Source organism: Anarrhichthys ocellatus, unplaced genomic scaffold (genome assembly GCF_004355925.1).
Source record: "Anarrhichthys ocellatus isolate YVR2014 unplaced genomic scaffold, GSC_Weel_1.0 scaffold61, whole genome shotgun sequence".
Lineage (NCBI taxonomy): Eukaryota > Metazoa > Chordata > Actinopteri > Perciformes > Anarhichadidae > Anarrhichthys > Anarrhichthys ocellatus.
Genome location: NW_022280091.1, coordinates 1,967,690 through 1,984,513, shown reverse-complemented (window position 1 = coordinate 1,984,513; position 16,824 = coordinate 1,967,690). Strand labels below are relative to the sequence as shown.

The 16,824-nt window shown below is 43.1% G+C and overlaps 1 protein-coding gene across 5 annotated transcripts in view; it reads right to left on the bottom strand.

Annotated features, from left to right (window-relative positions):
- ank2a (ankyrin 2a, neuronal) overlaps window positions 1–16,824 on the bottom strand; it is an 87,088-nt gene that overhangs the window by 50,221 nt on the left and 20,043 nt on the right. For all 5 annotated transcript variants that reach the window (XM_031872021.1, XM_031872020.1, XM_031872022.1 and 2 more), the window contains exons 3-27: window positions 10,892–10,990; window positions 9,981–10,079; window positions 9,757–9,855; window positions 9,486–9,671; window positions 9,074–9,097; window positions 8,592–8,600; window positions 7,906–8,007; window positions 7,393–7,491; window positions 6,402–6,500; window positions 6,058–6,255; window positions 5,628–5,726; window positions 5,406–5,504; window positions 5,182–5,280; window positions 4,792–4,989; window positions 4,573–4,671; window positions 4,285–4,383; window positions 3,759–3,956; window positions 3,390–3,488; window positions 2,863–2,961; window positions 2,678–2,776; window positions 2,457–2,555; window positions 2,251–2,323; window positions 791–917; window positions 575–653; window positions 383–486 (exon numbers count right to left, since the gene is read on the bottom strand). In XM_031872021.1, the coding sequence (XP_031727881.1) occupies window positions 383–486; window positions 575–653; window positions 791–917; window positions 2,251–2,323; window positions 2,457–2,555; window positions 2,678–2,776; window positions 2,863–2,961; window positions 3,390–3,488; window positions 3,759–3,956; window positions 4,285–4,383; window positions 4,573–4,671; window positions 4,792–4,989; window positions 5,182–5,280; window positions 5,406–5,504; window positions 5,628–5,726; window positions 6,058–6,255; window positions 6,402–6,500; window positions 7,393–7,491; window positions 7,906–8,007; window positions 8,592–8,600; window positions 9,074–9,097; window positions 9,486–9,671; window positions 9,757–9,855; window positions 9,981–10,079; window positions 10,892–10,990 (2,684 nt within the window). The remainder of the gene's footprint in view (window positions 1–382; window positions 487–574; window positions 654–790; window positions 918–2,250; window positions 2,324–2,456; window positions 2,556–2,677; window positions 2,777–2,862; window positions 2,962–3,389; window positions 3,489–3,758; window positions 3,957–4,284; window positions 4,384–4,572; window positions 4,672–4,791; window positions 4,990–5,181; window positions 5,281–5,405; window positions 5,505–5,627; window positions 5,727–6,057; window positions 6,256–6,401; window positions 6,501–7,392; window positions 7,492–7,905; window positions 8,008–8,591; window positions 8,601–9,073; window positions 9,098–9,485; window positions 9,672–9,756; window positions 9,856–9,980; window positions 10,080–10,891; window positions 10,991–16,824) is intronic.

The window sequence follows — 16,824 nt, the reverse complement described above, 5'->3', positions numbered from 1 at the left end:
CAGAGGGTAACACACACACACACACACACACACACACACACACACACACACAAAATCACAGACACAGCCAAGACAAGAAAGTGCACAAAAAGGCAACAGAAGAAACAAAAGGAGAAAAAGAGAATAAAGAATAAGTAAAAGTGAGAGAAACCAGACCAGAGACAGACAAAGACACAGCAGCAAAGATTTAAAAAGAAAATGATAAGAGTGTAGAAAACACAGACATGAAGGAGTGAAAAATAATGATTCAGAGGTGACTCATATACTCCGGATAGTGAACAAAAGCATGTGACAGGTGGAGTCTCTAATTCAAGAATAAATGAACATCTTTCATGTCACTTATACACTAAGAAACAGTGTGAATGTGTGTGTGTGTGTATACCCAGAGTGTAGCAGACTGGAGGACAGCACCACATTATCAAGGTGCTCAGCACCCCAGCTCAGCCGGAACGAGTCCTTATCGTGTTCTTTAGACAGCGCTGACACCTACAGAGCGACAAGCAGGCCAGTTTGGGTCACAAAAGCCAAAATATTCGAAAGTAAACCGTACACTTTTTGATTGCTTTGTCCTCACCTGGTGGCTTGTGAGCATGTCTTCGATGAGAACTCCGTCTCTCTGACAGAAACTTTGGTGAATGGGAGTGTGCTGCGGCCTGTTGGAAAAGCAGGTTGGATTCGTATGTATTTATCTTTTTATTCATGTGTATCATGGCAGGTCGGCACCTGCTCTACACGCTGTCATTTATTCGTTGTTTTTTTTAAGTGTGAGTATGTGTGTGTTGTTCGAGACCTGTCCAGGTTGTGGCTCATGTAGCTGAAGCTGTCCAGGTAGTGTCCCGGCAGAGAGTCATCTCCCAGCTCTCTGAGATCCTCCGCTCTCAGGTACTCCCCTCCATCCCCTGTCATAGTGTCCTCACCTGGGAAACAAAGATGAGAAGCATAGATTTAAAAAAAAAAAAAAAAATCATCTTTATGCAGAACTTAAAAGAGTCCATTTTGGCCGTCGCCACTTTCACTTTTTGCAACCAGAAGTGTCACGAAAGGGTGGAGGTAAATACAACCAAACGCTAAATAAGACATTTTTACCAAAACGTTCACAATTAACTTTCATGAACTCAAAACACACTGTGAAAGGCTTAAAGTTGTAAGACAAACATGGACAACTCCTGGACTGGACAACGCCGTGGTAGCGACCTGTCAATCACAAGGTAGCCACGCCCTAAACTTACCCTGCTTTATTTGACTCTAAATACATGATTAACCACAACCATAATTTACTAAATGAACATCATGCTGTGTTGAAGAAGACTTGAAACTTGAGATTGAGACCATAAACTCATGTTTACAATGTTTACTGAGGTAATAAATCAAGTGAGAAATAGAGTCATTTTCTCATAGACTTCTATACAATCTGACTTTTTGTTTGTTACCTGAGGAGTTGCCCCCTGATGGCCAGTAGAAAAAAAGCAGTTTAAGGCACTTCCATTGGCTTCACATTTTTAGCTTCTGAGCTCGCGAATCACTTTTGTGAAAGGTTCTGAAGATTTAACAGCCTTGTGGACAATGCATATTCCATAGGTCAGCATTACTAAACCAGTGCATTCCTCAACTATCCATAATTATCACAACTGTCATGTTCACACCCACAGCCCCGTGTCATGCAGTTAGTTTCCACCATTGCATTCAAACACAATCAACAAAGTTAGATCAAGGAAGTTCTGCTTATTTAAAATCATATATATAAACTGCACAACAACAAAACTCAGATATATTAAGTGCATAGACTCTCTAGAAGGGATCATGGATTTTGAGTAAAAGGCTGGAGACAAAATTCTCAAAATTCATGGTTTTAGCAAAAAGCTAATGCATTATTGCACACTATACCAATATGATCACACCAGTTGGTTACAATAACACAAATAAAGTCCACACCAGGCTGACGGAGCAGGGAAGACATTTTGCTCTACCTTCCAGCTCCACAGACATCTCAGATAACGGCTCGCCATCCAGCCTCAAAGCTATGAAACATACAGCTTTTAGACCCACGGCTGCAAAACTGCATCACCCACAGTACACAGCTATTCGTGACTGCTGAACAAAGGGAACGAGAGCTAGCGTGTTTTTATCCAAGGTCAGCTTTGAGTTATAGTATCTGATGATAGGGGTAGCCTAAAAAACGTCGCCAGTTCCTTTGTCTGTAAACGGGACGTTCTTTTTCTTTTTTTTCTTTTTCAGTATCAAGTAACTCACCTTCTTCATCAGACACATCAAGGATCTCAGTCATGGTCTCGGGAACATTGAGCTTGTGTTTCTCTGTGACCGTCTGACGTGATTAGCATCCACAGTCATGGGGAAAGAGACAACCAAATTAGAGAAAAGTTCATTAGTTTCTCTGGGAAATTTCGGACAAAACCTACTGGTTCCACATCTGGAGTCTAAAGATATCACAAGCCTACCGTTGTGGTAGTGATGACCTCCTCAGTGACGACTTTCAGTGTGTCCACTACAGAGATGTAACCCAAACGTCTGGCAATAGACAGAGCAGTGTTTCCATTCTAGCAAAAAGACAGAGAGAGATAGTTTTCATGTGACATAAAAGAGAGATCCCTCTTTCTTTTCTTTTTTTTGCTTATTATCTATTAAAGTGAAGAGAGTAAATACATGCTTTTTTTCTTACCACTGTAGTAGCATTGGGCTTGGCGCCATGTTGTAGCAACATATTGATGATGTGTGTATTCCCTTGTTGTGCTGCTTGGTGAAGGGGTGTGTATCCATTCTATAGAACGAAAGATCGCATCACTGAACACAGATTTTAAAATGATCAGCGTTCCGAAACTTCCGAGTTTGACATTTAAATTCTACCTTGGTTTTGGCGTTGACACTGGCACCTTGCTGTAACAGGAAGTTGACCATCTTGGCATTTCCATAGTGACAGGCCACTATCAGAGGGGTATATCCCAGCTGAAGGAGTAGTAGAGAGGATGTGGACATAAAAAGGTTAAAAAAAAATAGTTCTTTCCAAATGTACCTGCTTTGTTTTACTTGTTTGTGGAGTAGCTGTGTATATAGAGCAACAAACGGATATAAAACTCCGAATGATGCAGATATTGTCATGCTTTCCTAAAGCCAGCAGGTGGCAGATATGCTGAATTTGTGTTGAGATTCCTTACATTTACTGTAAACACAACTTGCACTAAATGCATACAAATTAAGCTACATAACACACCTGGGGGATTTCCATTAAATAGCCAGCGTGTATAACACAATGATATTCTAGAATATGTTTAAAAAGAAAAAAAAAAAAAAAAAGGTTTAATCCTTGTCTCCACTTCTGTATAATCACATCACTAGTAATTAGTGTTTAAATTCAAGTGTATGTGTGTTTGTACCTTAGTTTGCTGATCCAAGTTGGCATCATGTTTGGCCAGCACTTCTGCTGCGCTGACTCTGTCCTCTTGGGCTGCCAGATGCAGCGGCGTCAGTCCGGCCTGTAACATACAAAGCGCAGAGTTACCTTACTGTCTTTGTGTCTAACTACTTGGGTGAATCACTTGATTTATAAATCATACATGCGGTTATTGGGCCACGATAGGAAAAAAAACCTGTAACTCAATCCCTGTCGCATATTCTCAGTGGTTGCAAGAGTCATAACATGTGTTTCTCTGCTTATGTGCTGTGAAAATGGGAGAACTGATGGGGTTGTGTCCAAAACAAGTGTCTGCAAGAAGTATGAACACGTGTGCGTGTTTGTGTGCGACCTTGGTGGCTGTGTTGGCGTGAGCTCCTTTGCCCAGCAGCAGGCTGGCCATCTCAGCGTGTCCTTCCTGGGCCGCCAGGTGCAGAGCGCTGACTCCCTGCTTGGTCAGAACGTTGGTCTCTGCTTCATACTGCAGCAGCGCCAACGCGATGTTCGTCTGGTTCTTTTTGGCGGCAATGTGAAGAGGAGTGTAGCCGTTCTGGAGCAGTAGGAGGGGGAACAGTTAGGTGCTGTAACAACATCACTCAAAAATCACCCTATAACCCGTGGCTTAAAACAACAGGTGCAGCTAAAATCTAAAACATCAAGAATGTCTCAGGTTTTGGTGTCAGCTCTTAAAAATCGAAGGACTTCTCAGCGTCAGTCTGAACCTCTTAGTATCACAACTACAATGCAAAATACTCGACAAGATCTTGAGCCAAGATGAAGAAAAGGGTTTAAACTCAAAGTGAAATGCAGTGCTTGATCACAAAATAACTGCTATGGCAGAATGCAGCGCACATTGTGAGAGTGTCTGAAGTACTAACCTTTGCAGTGGCATAAGGCGATGCACCTTTATCCAGCAGCAGCAGAGCTACTTCTTGGTTGTCATAATGAGCTGCCACATGTAGCGGAGTCAGGCCATTCTGTAAGAGGTAGGACTTTGATTAAATAATTGAAACCTTGATGATTTTGTTGAGTTTTGTCCTGCTTACAACAGTTGTATTGTACTCTATTGTACTCTATAATGAGTCTATTTCAGAGACACAACAGCCCTGGAACAACCTCACACTTTGTCTCTATTTAAACAATGTGTAGAAATAATCCAGATTCACCTTGCCGGCATCATCAGGGAGAGCTTTGCGTTGAAGGAGAAGTTTTGCTACATCGAGGTTTCCATACTTAGCTGCTACATGTAATGGAGTGAATCCTTTCTGTGGAGGGACAAGGGGGAAGAGGTTTGTTTCAAACCCGCATGTCCAAACTGTTTAATGTTTAACTGGATATTTGTGAGTCTGTGTAAGAATTTGTTTTGTTTTTTTGTGTGTGTTCACCTTCGTGGCCAGCGAGTGTGAGGCTCCGGCCTCCAGCAGCACGGCAGCGGTCTCGATCTGGCCCTCCCTAGCTGAGATGTGGAGGGGAGTGTAGCCGTTGGTGGTGGCGGCGTCCGGGTGAGCCATGTGCTGCAGCAGCAGCTGGACAATATCGGTTTTCCCCAGACGGGACGATATGTGGAGGGGGGTCTGGTTCTCCTGTGGTTGAGGGATGAGACGGCAGAGAGAGAGAGACGGCTCGAGGCAGTTGTATTAGAAAAGACAGCAGCCGGAGCCGAGGCAGGCGACGTGACCCGTGAGTATGCGTATGCGAGCCGTATGAAATATTGCTCGGCTGCGATAAACAGAAGGAAAGAGAGGTTAACTCTGATGATGCCACAGCTGACTCACCCTGGCTATAGCATCCACCAACGCTCCGTTCCTCAGCAAACAGCGAACCACTTCCATCTGACCCGCTCGTGCTGCCATGTGGAGAGCTGTCTCACCACGCTGGCATGCAAAGACAGGACGTTTATGAGCATTAAGATGCTGAAAGAAACACTCTGCTGGGTAGTCTGCTGGGTAGTCTGACTACTGACCACAGAGAGCTGAACAAACTATTTGTCAGTACTCACAATGTTACGGACGTCAGGAGATGCTCCATTCTGCAGCAGAAGTAAAACGATGTTGAGGTGGCCCATGAAGGCAGCTACATGGATGGGCGTCAGACCAGACTAGAAAGACCGAGCGAGAGAGAGAGAGACAGAAAGATGAGCATAAAAGGCAAAGTTCCATACAGTTAAAGTGATCCATATTTACAGGTGCTGGTCTGAGACGCGGCCCGCAGAGTGTCTCACCTCAGTAATGGCCTGAATGGAGGCTCCATATTTGACCAACAGTTCCATCACCTTCACCCTGTTCTTCTTGCAAGCGATATGGAGAGGAGTGAAACCATTCTGTCGGAGAAAGGGGAAGAGAAACTGATGAATACTTCATCCACGGAGGAGGAAATGTAGTTTTATTTATTTATTGCCCCTTTATCTGATCCTTACAGGTGATGTGGCCCTTGTCAGGGGCATTTACATAGTAAGTAATGAAGAATGAATGAAATGTATACTGGTAAATTATCACTAAATTTACAGTATGACCGTATGACTTCGCTTCCACTGTTGGGTAATGGTCTCGTGTCTTACGAAGGAGAATTAATTGAATTTGATATGGTATTATATGAATCATTCCCTAACCCTGTATCATCTACCTGCATGTGTAATATTTGTGAACCCCTACCAGAGCTCTGATATTAGGATTGGCCTTCTTGTCCAGCAGAAGCTTTGTGACTCTGTAGTGGCCGCAGTGAGCTGCGACGTGCAGCGCCGTGAGGTAGTCCAGTGTGACGTCATCTACCGGTGCTTTGTGCTGCAGCAGGAGCTTCACACACTCCACGTGGTCTCCCTGGGCCGACATGTGCAGCGGCGACAGTCCGTTCTGTGTGAGGGGGAAAGTAACGACGCGCGATGAGAAGCAAAAGGGGGAGAAAACGCAAGCGCTTTTCAAGTGAAATACTACTGAAAGCCTGAGGTTTTTAGTTGCAGCACAACTGCATCCTGGAGCTGAAATTACACATGCACTACCTTGGTTCTGGCTAAGATGGGAGCTCCTCTCTCCAGCAGAATTTCCACTGCTGGGTCATGTCCACTTCTGGCTGCACAGTGCAGGGGGGTCAGCCCGTCCTGCGGGACAATCACACACAATATACACAAAGTGTGAAAATGACAAAAAATAAAAGGCACTTGACAAATGGTTGGTAGATTCTACTAAAGGGACAGTTCACCCCAAAATCAAAACTACATATTTACGCTCCTACCTGTAGATCTATTTATAGATCGTTTTGGTGTGAGTGGCCTAGTTTTAGAGACATCAGCTGTAGAGGTGTCTGCCTTCTCTTCAATATAATGGGACTATATGGCAGTCAGCTTGAGATGCTCAAAGGGCCAAAAATACATTTGAAAAACATTCTTTTTCCAGAAATCATGACCTGGTTAATCAAGAAAATCCAAGGACCTTGTTGTGATATATTTCAAGTAGGAACTATTTCATTAACCACAGCTGAGTGCCATATGGTCCTGATATATTCAAGAGAAGGCAGACATCTCTACGGCTGACATCTCCAAAACTAGACAACTCACACCTAAACAATCTAGATTGATAAATAGCACTACAAGTAAGAGGGAAATATAATGTAAAGGAATGTGTTGTAACTGCTGTTCATTCTGTACACATCTATTGCACTTCTGTGCATCCTGGGAGAGGGATCCCTCCTCTGTTGCTTTCCCACAGGTCTCTTCCTCTTTTCTCCCCGTTAAAGGTTTTTTTGGGGGAGTTTTTCCTGTTCTGATGCGAGGGTTCCGGGACAGAGGATGTCGTACGGGTACAGATTGTAAAGCCCTCTGAGGCAAATTGGGAATTTGTGATTTTGGGCTATACAAAAATAATTTGAATTGAATTGAAGTATGTATTTTTGATTTCGGGTGAACGGTCCCTTTAAGCAGTCATTAAGGGGAGGCGGCAGAATTATGACTATTGAGTAAGAGCTAATGTCCAGACGTTAAATAAGAGTCTCACCCTGGTTTTAGCATCTATCTGACCCCCTCGGTCCAACAGCAGGGCCACCATGTTGGTGTTGCCTCTCTTGGAGGCCACGTGGAGAGGCGTTATCCCATTCTGACAGGGCAGGCAAAAAAGAAGAAAGTTACAAGAACGAAACCATACCACAAATATTCATCATCTTACACAGCAAATATATTTAAATCCCATTCCAATTCTGCATCACAGAGAAAGTCTTACAATCTGTCTTGATAATTGTTTGCATGGTTTTAATCTTTTTGCTTCTGAGTAGAGATCAATGGTAGACAGTTACATCACCAACTACACAACTGCATCTAAAAGAAGCTGAAGCTAACTTCATGGACCGATCTTTGACAGGCTGGGTAGTAGCTGTTAATAAAGGCTAAGATTAAAAGTGAAATGATATAGGTTAAACACACTGCTTTGCAAGCCTTCAAGTGGAAACACAAACGTCAAGTTTTAACAGACAGCAGTACAGAAAATGTCTTGATTTGTTAAAATGGGCGATACCCTGGCTGTGAAGTCCACAGCGGCTCCTCTGTTCAGCAACAGGGTGGAGACATTCACGTTGCCGTAGTGAGCCGCGATGTGCAGAGGGGTAAACCCACTCTGCTTGAGACGGACAAGAAGAGAGGAAGGGAAGGAGAGAGTGAGAGGGAAAGGAAAAGGAAAAATAGGACAAAAAAAAGGAAGAAAATGCAACATTGGTTGAAACAGCAGGTGAGGAAAAAAAGTAAGAGTTGCAAAAGAAGAGCAAAGTAAGACGAAATGAGATGAAAGACAGAAAGAATAAACTAACGCAAGAAAGAACGATCCGATTCAACTGTGGCGGTTACCAGAAAGAAACCTGACTCTACTGATGCAGTATAACGATGAGGCGGCATGCTGAAAAAAGAAAACTACATAATTGGTGTCGGAAGGAGCATACAAAAATTAGCATACCCCCCAAAATAGCACAGGCAATACATAATGCATGCAAAAACCATGCAATTCTGCCATGCTCGCTAAGAAAAAAAAACCCAAAACAAGTGGTGAAAAAAAAAAAAAATCAAAGCACTTCACAAAAAAGTGAAATACACAAAGCAAATACACACTATGTGTATCTGCTTGGACGGACAAATGGACATTTATATATGAGCCATATATATATATAAATAAGTATCTACAGTACACAGTTAAGTGGGTTCACTCCTTACCTTCCCATTCTGATAGACATGGTGCAATTTAATTAAGAAACAGAGTTAACTTAAAGATCAACAACGTGTGTCAGAGAGGAAAAACAGTGCTTTCAATGTGCTATCAAGTACACATGCCTCAGGTTATGCACAGAAAAAGCAGTGAGTGAAAAATGTGGTTGGAATGTGATTTCAGTCAGGTATTTAAATCTGTAAAGCTAATACATTTTAAAGAGAGAGATTCATTGATTAAAATATAAAATATATACATAATTGAAATGCAATAAACTTCATTCTCTGGGGATCTGTTGATACAACACAATGCCTTTTGCTGTCAGCCATGCAGGAGTGTGTGGTACAGCACTGTCAGCTGCATGCATTTATATTAAATGGCACATAATTCTGACATGCAGGACGTCTTAAGTCCTCGCTAAACAAGGGAAAGATCAGGACAAAAGATGACGGAAAGGGAATTAAATGAAGAGGTGATAGAGTCTATATACCTCTGTGGTTCTATTGACCATCATCTGGTTGGGACGCATAGAGAGAGAGGGGGGGGGGGGGGGGGAGCAATAGGATGTAGGATTGTTAGGGAAAGGGGCTTATCACAAGAATCACATAAAACACAGGGTGAGTTTATAAGGTCACACAAACAGAAAAGAAAAAGACGTGGAGGCAAACAACAAAAGCCCTCTGAGAGAGGTTCTGCCCATTAATATGATCGTATTCCTAGACGGCAAGCAAATAATCGATTCAAATAAATAAAACTGTCGACATGATAAATCATCCATTCAGTCAGATGCATTACCACACACTTCCTGTTTCCCTCTCCCATTATGTAATTGCACTCTCCCCTGCTTACTGTTCCTATTCTCCCCTCCGCCTCCACTACTTCTACCCCCCCCCCTCCCTCACCTTAGACTGGACGTCGGCGTTGTGGTCGTTCTGGAGCAGCAGCGCGGCCGACTTGGTGTCGTCTTTGCGGGCAGCGATGTGCAGGGCCGGGAGGCGGACCTTACCCTTGGTGTCGTGCTCCAGCAGCAGGGAGACCACCGAGTTGTGGCCCTGCTGGAGAGCGATGGCCAGCGGAGTGAAGCCGTCCTGGAGGAGGCGGAGAAGAAACAACCAAGGATAAATGAACACAATCAATTTAGAGAAAAGCAAAGGAAAACGGGGATATTCCTACCTCTGTTGCAATGCTTTGGTTCCCTTCATTTTCCAACATGTATCGCACCACCTCCAAGTGGTTCTCCTGGGCTGCCATGTAGAGCGGAGTGAAGCCATTCTGTGGAGGCAAATGCACATGGCCCGTACTTGCACACGCATGTAATGTACAATTGCTCTGGGTAGGTGTTCTGCACATCTCGAATGCATCATCTGATAGCTTTTGATGATTGCAAAGCTTCTCACCTGTGACTGAAAGTTGACGTCTGCTCCTCTCTTCACCAGTAGTCGGACTACTTCTTTTTGTCCGGCCAATGAGGCAATATGGAGGGCAGTGTTTCCTTTCTACAGAGATAAAAAAAACAAAAAGACAGGGTTAATGCCACCAGGTGAGTGTGCATCTTGTGTGGGTATAAAGGCCTTAGAGCTGCTCGAAAGGGGTGCAAACATCTATTAAGGTTCTGCATTCTTAAACTAATTATGCAAATTGCTACTACACAAGACGTGTTTTTATCTTGCATCCGTTTTTATTTTCGAGACTGATTAATACCAAAGGCCAAATTCATGTCAATCCAAGGACATGGGCAGTCAGTGTCAGATTCTTTCGCGGCTGATTACTGTTGCTCGTTGTTAAGCATTGTTAACATTAGACATCCACAGAGTCCCATAACGGACAGCTTGCCAAGTAGCTTACCCTCGCACTGGCTCTCATCCCTCCGTCTCCTTTCCAGTAAAGACAGAACATCTAATCAGGACAGCAGTGACTTGACTAAACTGATTCAAAATGCTGTCGCAATTCGAAAGAAAGAATCCAGAACTCATGTTGGACAAGTTTATTGTGAGTGTATGAAAGTTGGAACTCTTTTAACGTAACTTTAAGCCTCTTAAATCACCCTCAGGTCCACCACCACCCTTTGCGAATCAAGCTTCACAGGAGAGAGAAGCAGTGATTTACGTAGAACTGACAGCATCATATATTACTGACACTCACGTGCACTATTTCCCATCATCTCCCTCTTCCTCAATCTGTCACTATCATCCCCCGCCCTCCTTTATTGTTTCCCCCCCACATCTTCCCCCATGTGTGGCTAAAGATCAAACTGTGATCTGTTAGCATCTGTAAAGTCGATAATAATTAACGTGACATTAACATGTACCTTGGTGGGAGAGTTGACAGGCGCTCCTCTCTCCAACAGCTCCTCCACTAAATCCTTGTGTCCCTCCTTCGCTGCCAGATGCAGCGCGTTCAGACCGTTCTGGAGAGAAAAACAAAAAGGAAACACCAACGTGAGGCTTCGGGGAAACAAACAGGGCGAAGTCATTATTGCGTGACGGAAGTGGTGCAATTCTGTAGAGGTTAATGTGTAGTTGTCAAAATCACATTGGAACAATGTTATATATAATGGGAACATAAGGATCCCCAAAAAAAATGCTTGTGTGTGAAATATGCACTTAAAAACAATAAAAATTACATACAATTCTTACAGTGGGATGATTTGCAAAAATACAAAAGAAAAGGAAAAATTATGCTTTTTTCTAAAATGCTTTGGGAGATCAACATCCAGCCACTTAAACACGAGAATGGTAAATGGACTTGTGCAGCTCTTTTCTAGTCTTCCGACCACTCAAAGCGCTTTAACACTACATGACATCATTCACCCATTCACACAACTATCTAACATTCACACCCAACCGGCACAGCCTACGGGAGTAATTTGGGGGATAGGCATCTTGCCCAAGGACATATCGACGTGGACTAGCGGAGCCGGGGTTCGAACCATCTGATTGAAGGACGACCCGCCCTCCCACTGAGCCCACTGTCACCCAGAGAAGTACTGCATCAGTTACAGAAAATATGGCTGATTTATTTTCCTCAAGGCAGGTTTACTGCGAACATTACACATCAAAGGCCTCTGATCCATCAGCCAGAGCTACACGCTGGGAGCGGCACAAGAGGAGGAGAGCATAAACGTTTCACAGTGGCAGGCAGTCGCAGCACAGCTGATGTATTTTTACACAAACGCGTACAGAAACACATTTCCTCTGAGACGGACACGTATGAACACACACAGAGAAGGATGATTCACCTCGTCCTCCTCTTCGTCCATTCTGCGCCGTGTCTCTCTGAAACTAAGAGAGTATCTTAAACCGTGACCTGGTTTTTAGTTCCTGATCTCTTTCCGTCTTCTTTTCTTTTCTTTTTTTTATCTTCCACCTTTTTAAATGGTGCTTTAAGCTGGATTTAGAAGTGATGGAGCTCCAACCATCAACAGCGGCACTATTCCTCTACTCCCCCCCCCACCCCCTGGTTTAGATCCAAGCTTCTGGGTCTCTCTGCCTTCTTCTCCCCCCCTTGCAGACTCTGTCAGATGGGTTGAAGAGAGGAACTGTTCCTCCTGGCTCTGAAAGCTCTCCTGGCACTGATGTAAAAGAGGAGCCGTTATGTTGCTTACACCTCTATCATTGCTGCCTTCCTTCCATCGCGCACGTACAACACGCATGCATGCACACAAATAAGTTAACACACACACTCCCTCCCTCCCTCCCTCCCTCCCTCTCTGATTTGCCAAATGCCAAACAACCAAACGGGGTGTCATGTTTCTGCAGTCACAGGGGCTATGTAGAACACAACACACGTACACACAAACATGGATCAAATTTAGAAGCTGCTGAAAATGTCAACCTTTCAAAAAGAAAAAAGAAAAGTGGACATTCATCAGAGGCCAAAGTATGTAAGTGAGTGTCTGGTCAAGTGTGTCACAGGCATGACTTTAAAAAGGGTAAACATGAGGGCCACCATTGCATATATATCTTAATGCAAAAAGTTCCTAAAAAATAAATAGAAGACTAGAAGACAATCACAGTGAAATCATAGAGGAAAAATAAATATATATTTCTTGCTATACAATGACTATGTTTACCTGCAGACAGAGATTGATCAAATTTTCCGTGAAATGTGAGTCAGCTTGTTATTATCAATTTAGACGACGTAAATGTGTATCCGGATATCTCGATTCCATTGAGAGGCGATATTTTATCATATTTAATTATCTCCCGGCCCAGCAACAATAGGCCTCCAATAGGAAAGCTTACTGTAGCACAAATCTGAGTCATCTGAGGAGATATTTCAACAATTAAAACATATTTCATCCTGTTACAGCCTATTTTTTTATCATCAATCTATCCATTTTAGTTTGCTTTTCCAAATAATAATAGTATCATTAAGTCACAATTTCACAGAACCCAGTTGTAATTTACGATAATAAAGAACAGAGGCAGGAGCAGCCAATCTTAAAACAACAAAATCTTCACATTTGAACATCTTGAACCAGTAAATCGTTAACATTTCTTCTGGAAAAAAGAAATCATGAAGATTGTTGTCCATAAATCAGCTGATCGATTGACTGACTAATCCTTTCAGCACTATCACGGACATCATCGTCATCAGGTGATGGGTGTGGTTGCACTGAGCTGGAGATGCTCGTCATTCTCTCCCACGGAGAAATATTCATCGGGTTTGTGAGGTCGCAATGCCAACGCTTCTAATGTCATCACTCCACTAAATCATGAATTGCATTTTCACTGCGGTGCTAACAGGCGAGGGTGGAAACTACCTCCAAATGTGGGATTAGAAGCTCTTTGCTGCGGTTTGAACATTGCAAAAAAATCGTTGCGTTTCCGCCACTTCTGAAATGGTGGACTCACTGTCACAGCAAGAATTATGCAATCCTATTATCGAGTTTCAATCACATCTCAACCGTTAGGTATTCCAGGAGAGACCAGCAAAGCCCACAACAGACTCACACATACACGCGCCCCGTCGTACAAGCTGATCCAAATCTCCTTTCCCTCTGAGCTGCAAGTGAAAGCTTCATTTAGCTAATGGACGTCCAGCCCAACGCAGTGATCCCTGGCACTTCGTAGTGCATCCTGGCAGGAGGGACACTGTTGAGCGCCATCCCAACGCAGATTAATATTCACGTCCCTTTGATCGCTGACCTTTGTTATAATCACACGTGGTAATAAATGGTCACGTACATTTGGTGTTGTTGTTTTATAGGCCAAAATGTCAGAGGGGATGAATGTTGGGAGGAAAAAAAAGAGGAAATAATGTAAATGCATGCAGATTAAAAGAGTAATATCACTCATCGAGGATTAGCATTTGGGTAGATTAGAGGGGGAAGTCTTTCGTTATGAGGACATGGAAACGAAACCGTTCACATACACAAATACACACTGAAATTGAACGTTTTGTGTGCTCACAAAGTCACGCTGCCTTACAACTGGGGGCTAAAGCTATCGGTCAAGACGGTGTTTTATTAATCTCACTACACTCACTCACAGGGAGTGAGTCTCTTCCTCTCCTTCACTAACTTGGACAGCCCTCTGCCCTTGGCACCAGGCTCCGGCCCTCGCCACCCTGCTGCTGCTGCTTTCCAGGATCTGACTCTTCAGTTTGCAATGAACACATCGTGGCACTCAAGGTTCCTGGGGTGACGTTCCAGCGTCTCTCGCTGTCGACCAGATGACTTAAGTAACACCAATGATGATATTACTTCTACTACTATGAATTTTAAGGATACACTTCCTGGATTGTATCGGATGACATTACAGAAAACAACAATTTGTACTGTGGAGATTATATTGTAACATACTCTGACAATTGTGAAAATAGGATGTTACTGATCTGTTTTTTTATGATTAAACTTCAAACATCTCCCCATTCATTGAAGCCGGTTTATCTCTTGTGACCTCTAATGCCTCAGCACTGTCCTGCTTCCTGTTATGAGGGCTACTTTCACCCAAGAACACAATTGTGAGGACAGGTTAGCTTCCATTGGTACCCAATATGCATAATGCCGGCAGCCGGACTCTCAATAAACCCTTTCCAGTCCACATTCATATAGCGATGTGGACCAACATGCCCCTTTTCTCTTTTGCAATTCAGCTATCATCCGCTCTAAGCTCCAACCTTGCCATTTTTGGTGGAGTCCAGTAATTCCTACTCATACTAAATGAAGTTAGGAGTGTCTGCATGTCTCGGGCTATGGAGTACCATGACGGTACTGCTTTCCTTCAGGCTTCTAGACCTTTTTTCCATGTTATCGTAACACTCTCATAGTTTGGGGATTGATGGATGTATCATATTTAGACACAGTAAATGTATCCCATCAAACAGGTCTGCAATTAACATTATACCTGCTCTCACCAAATGTTCCCATAAAACAGATCTTTTATTCATTTTCAATAACTAATCATACCAAACATTTGGTACAGTCTGATGAGCTAATGCCAGCACAGGGTCTCTATAAGGTAAACCCCTTCCTGTCTGAGTGAGTAAAGCTTGCATCGAGAAGGGTTCTAACAGCTCTTTCTCCAATGCAAATCAAGCAGGAGCTTAGATAACTGACTGAGTGAGAGGATCCCAGACCATCCTCCTCCACTGACGGGAGCATGGCGGAGTGAAATCTAGAGGTGTCATGTATGTTATATAATTGGTTTGGGGCAATTCAATCATCTTTAAGAGACGCACTATTGACTAGTGAAGTAGATTATTTAAAACTGTTTGGAATAGGAGGTAGTAAGTTCAAGTTCATTATATTTCCAAATACTACCCCAAAAACACAATCCAGATAGAAACCATTTAAATCGCCAGTTACTACAAACACTCGGGGGACAGAATAAAAGATAAAGAAATAGCTTCAGACAAAAAAATTGTATATCCTGATATATGTAAAAAGGAACCAATCAAAGAAAGAATACGGTGGCGCTGTAGTTTCTGGGTTGCTTGCAGCAGTAAAATATCATAAATAACTTGTGTTCTTTTTTGCCCGGTGGACATCTATACCAAAGTTTCACCTATTTCATGTATGAACTACCAAACAGAGCAAATATCGCAAACTAGTTATTACTAACAGTGTCTACACTGTAATAATAAGTCCAATTTGTACTCAGATACAAACCTTCATTTTAAAGTCACTGCAGATTAACTGATTGTTACTTCCAATTACGAGACCGCACATTTTAGATTAAAACTGTCATGTCTGTTAGTGTTCTGACTCTATTGACTGCAATGCTGACAGAACTATTATAGATAATGGCTCTGTAATTGTGTGGAGTGCTTTTCCACTGACATTATTTTGATCCACTCATTTCCTTTGGAACAATTTTGCTGCTAATCGCAGGTAACGTGATACTTTTGAATCATCAACTATGCCTCCTACTATCACTCTGGTGGTTGTGGAAATTAGTACCTCCTCGAAATACCATTACGGTTCAAATAGCAACACATCTGGGGCATCTGCCGCCATCAGCATGAACGGAGCACAGTGTGGTGCGTTGGAGTGGCGGGTAGAAATGTGTCCTCGGCTGCCGTCAACACAAAAACGTATCGAACTAACTTTTAAACATGCCTGCAATACAAGGACTGGACTTGTAAGAATGAGTGCATGTGTGTGTGTGTGTGTGTGTAAGCTTGTGCATGCATTTAAGCATGTGTAGTAAGAAACACACGCGGGAACATGTACACATTGCTTTACATTTATGTGACGTAAATTTGAAATGTTGGGGAATATGTACGTCTTCAATTGTTGAATTTAAGTGATGAGTTAATCGGTAAAATGAGTGACAGTCAAGTGAGCCGAGTGGTATTTATCTCCCCAATACGTTACAGCTACTGTATTACAGGATATTGACCACTCTTTCTTAGAAACCGTCACACTCGCACACGCATACTCACAAAGTGAGAGCATCATGGGATATAAATGAAAATGTCACTTGCATTTTTGGGCACTTGAAAAGGGCTCGAATGTGATCATCTGACAGATACTGTGAAGGGCAGGGCTCTCCTGTTGCAGGGAGGGAGGGAGGGAGGGAGTGTGTGTGTGTGTGTGAGAGAGAGAGAGAAAGAGACTGTGTGTGTGTGTGTGTGAGAGAGAGAGAAAGAGACTGTGTGTGTGTGTGTGTGTGTGTGTGTGTGTGTGAGAGAGAGAAAGAGACTGTGTGTGTGCGTGTGTGTGAGTGAGAGAGAGAGAGAGAGAAACTGTGTGTGTGTGTGTGTGTGTGTGTGTGTGTGTGTGTGTGTGTGTGT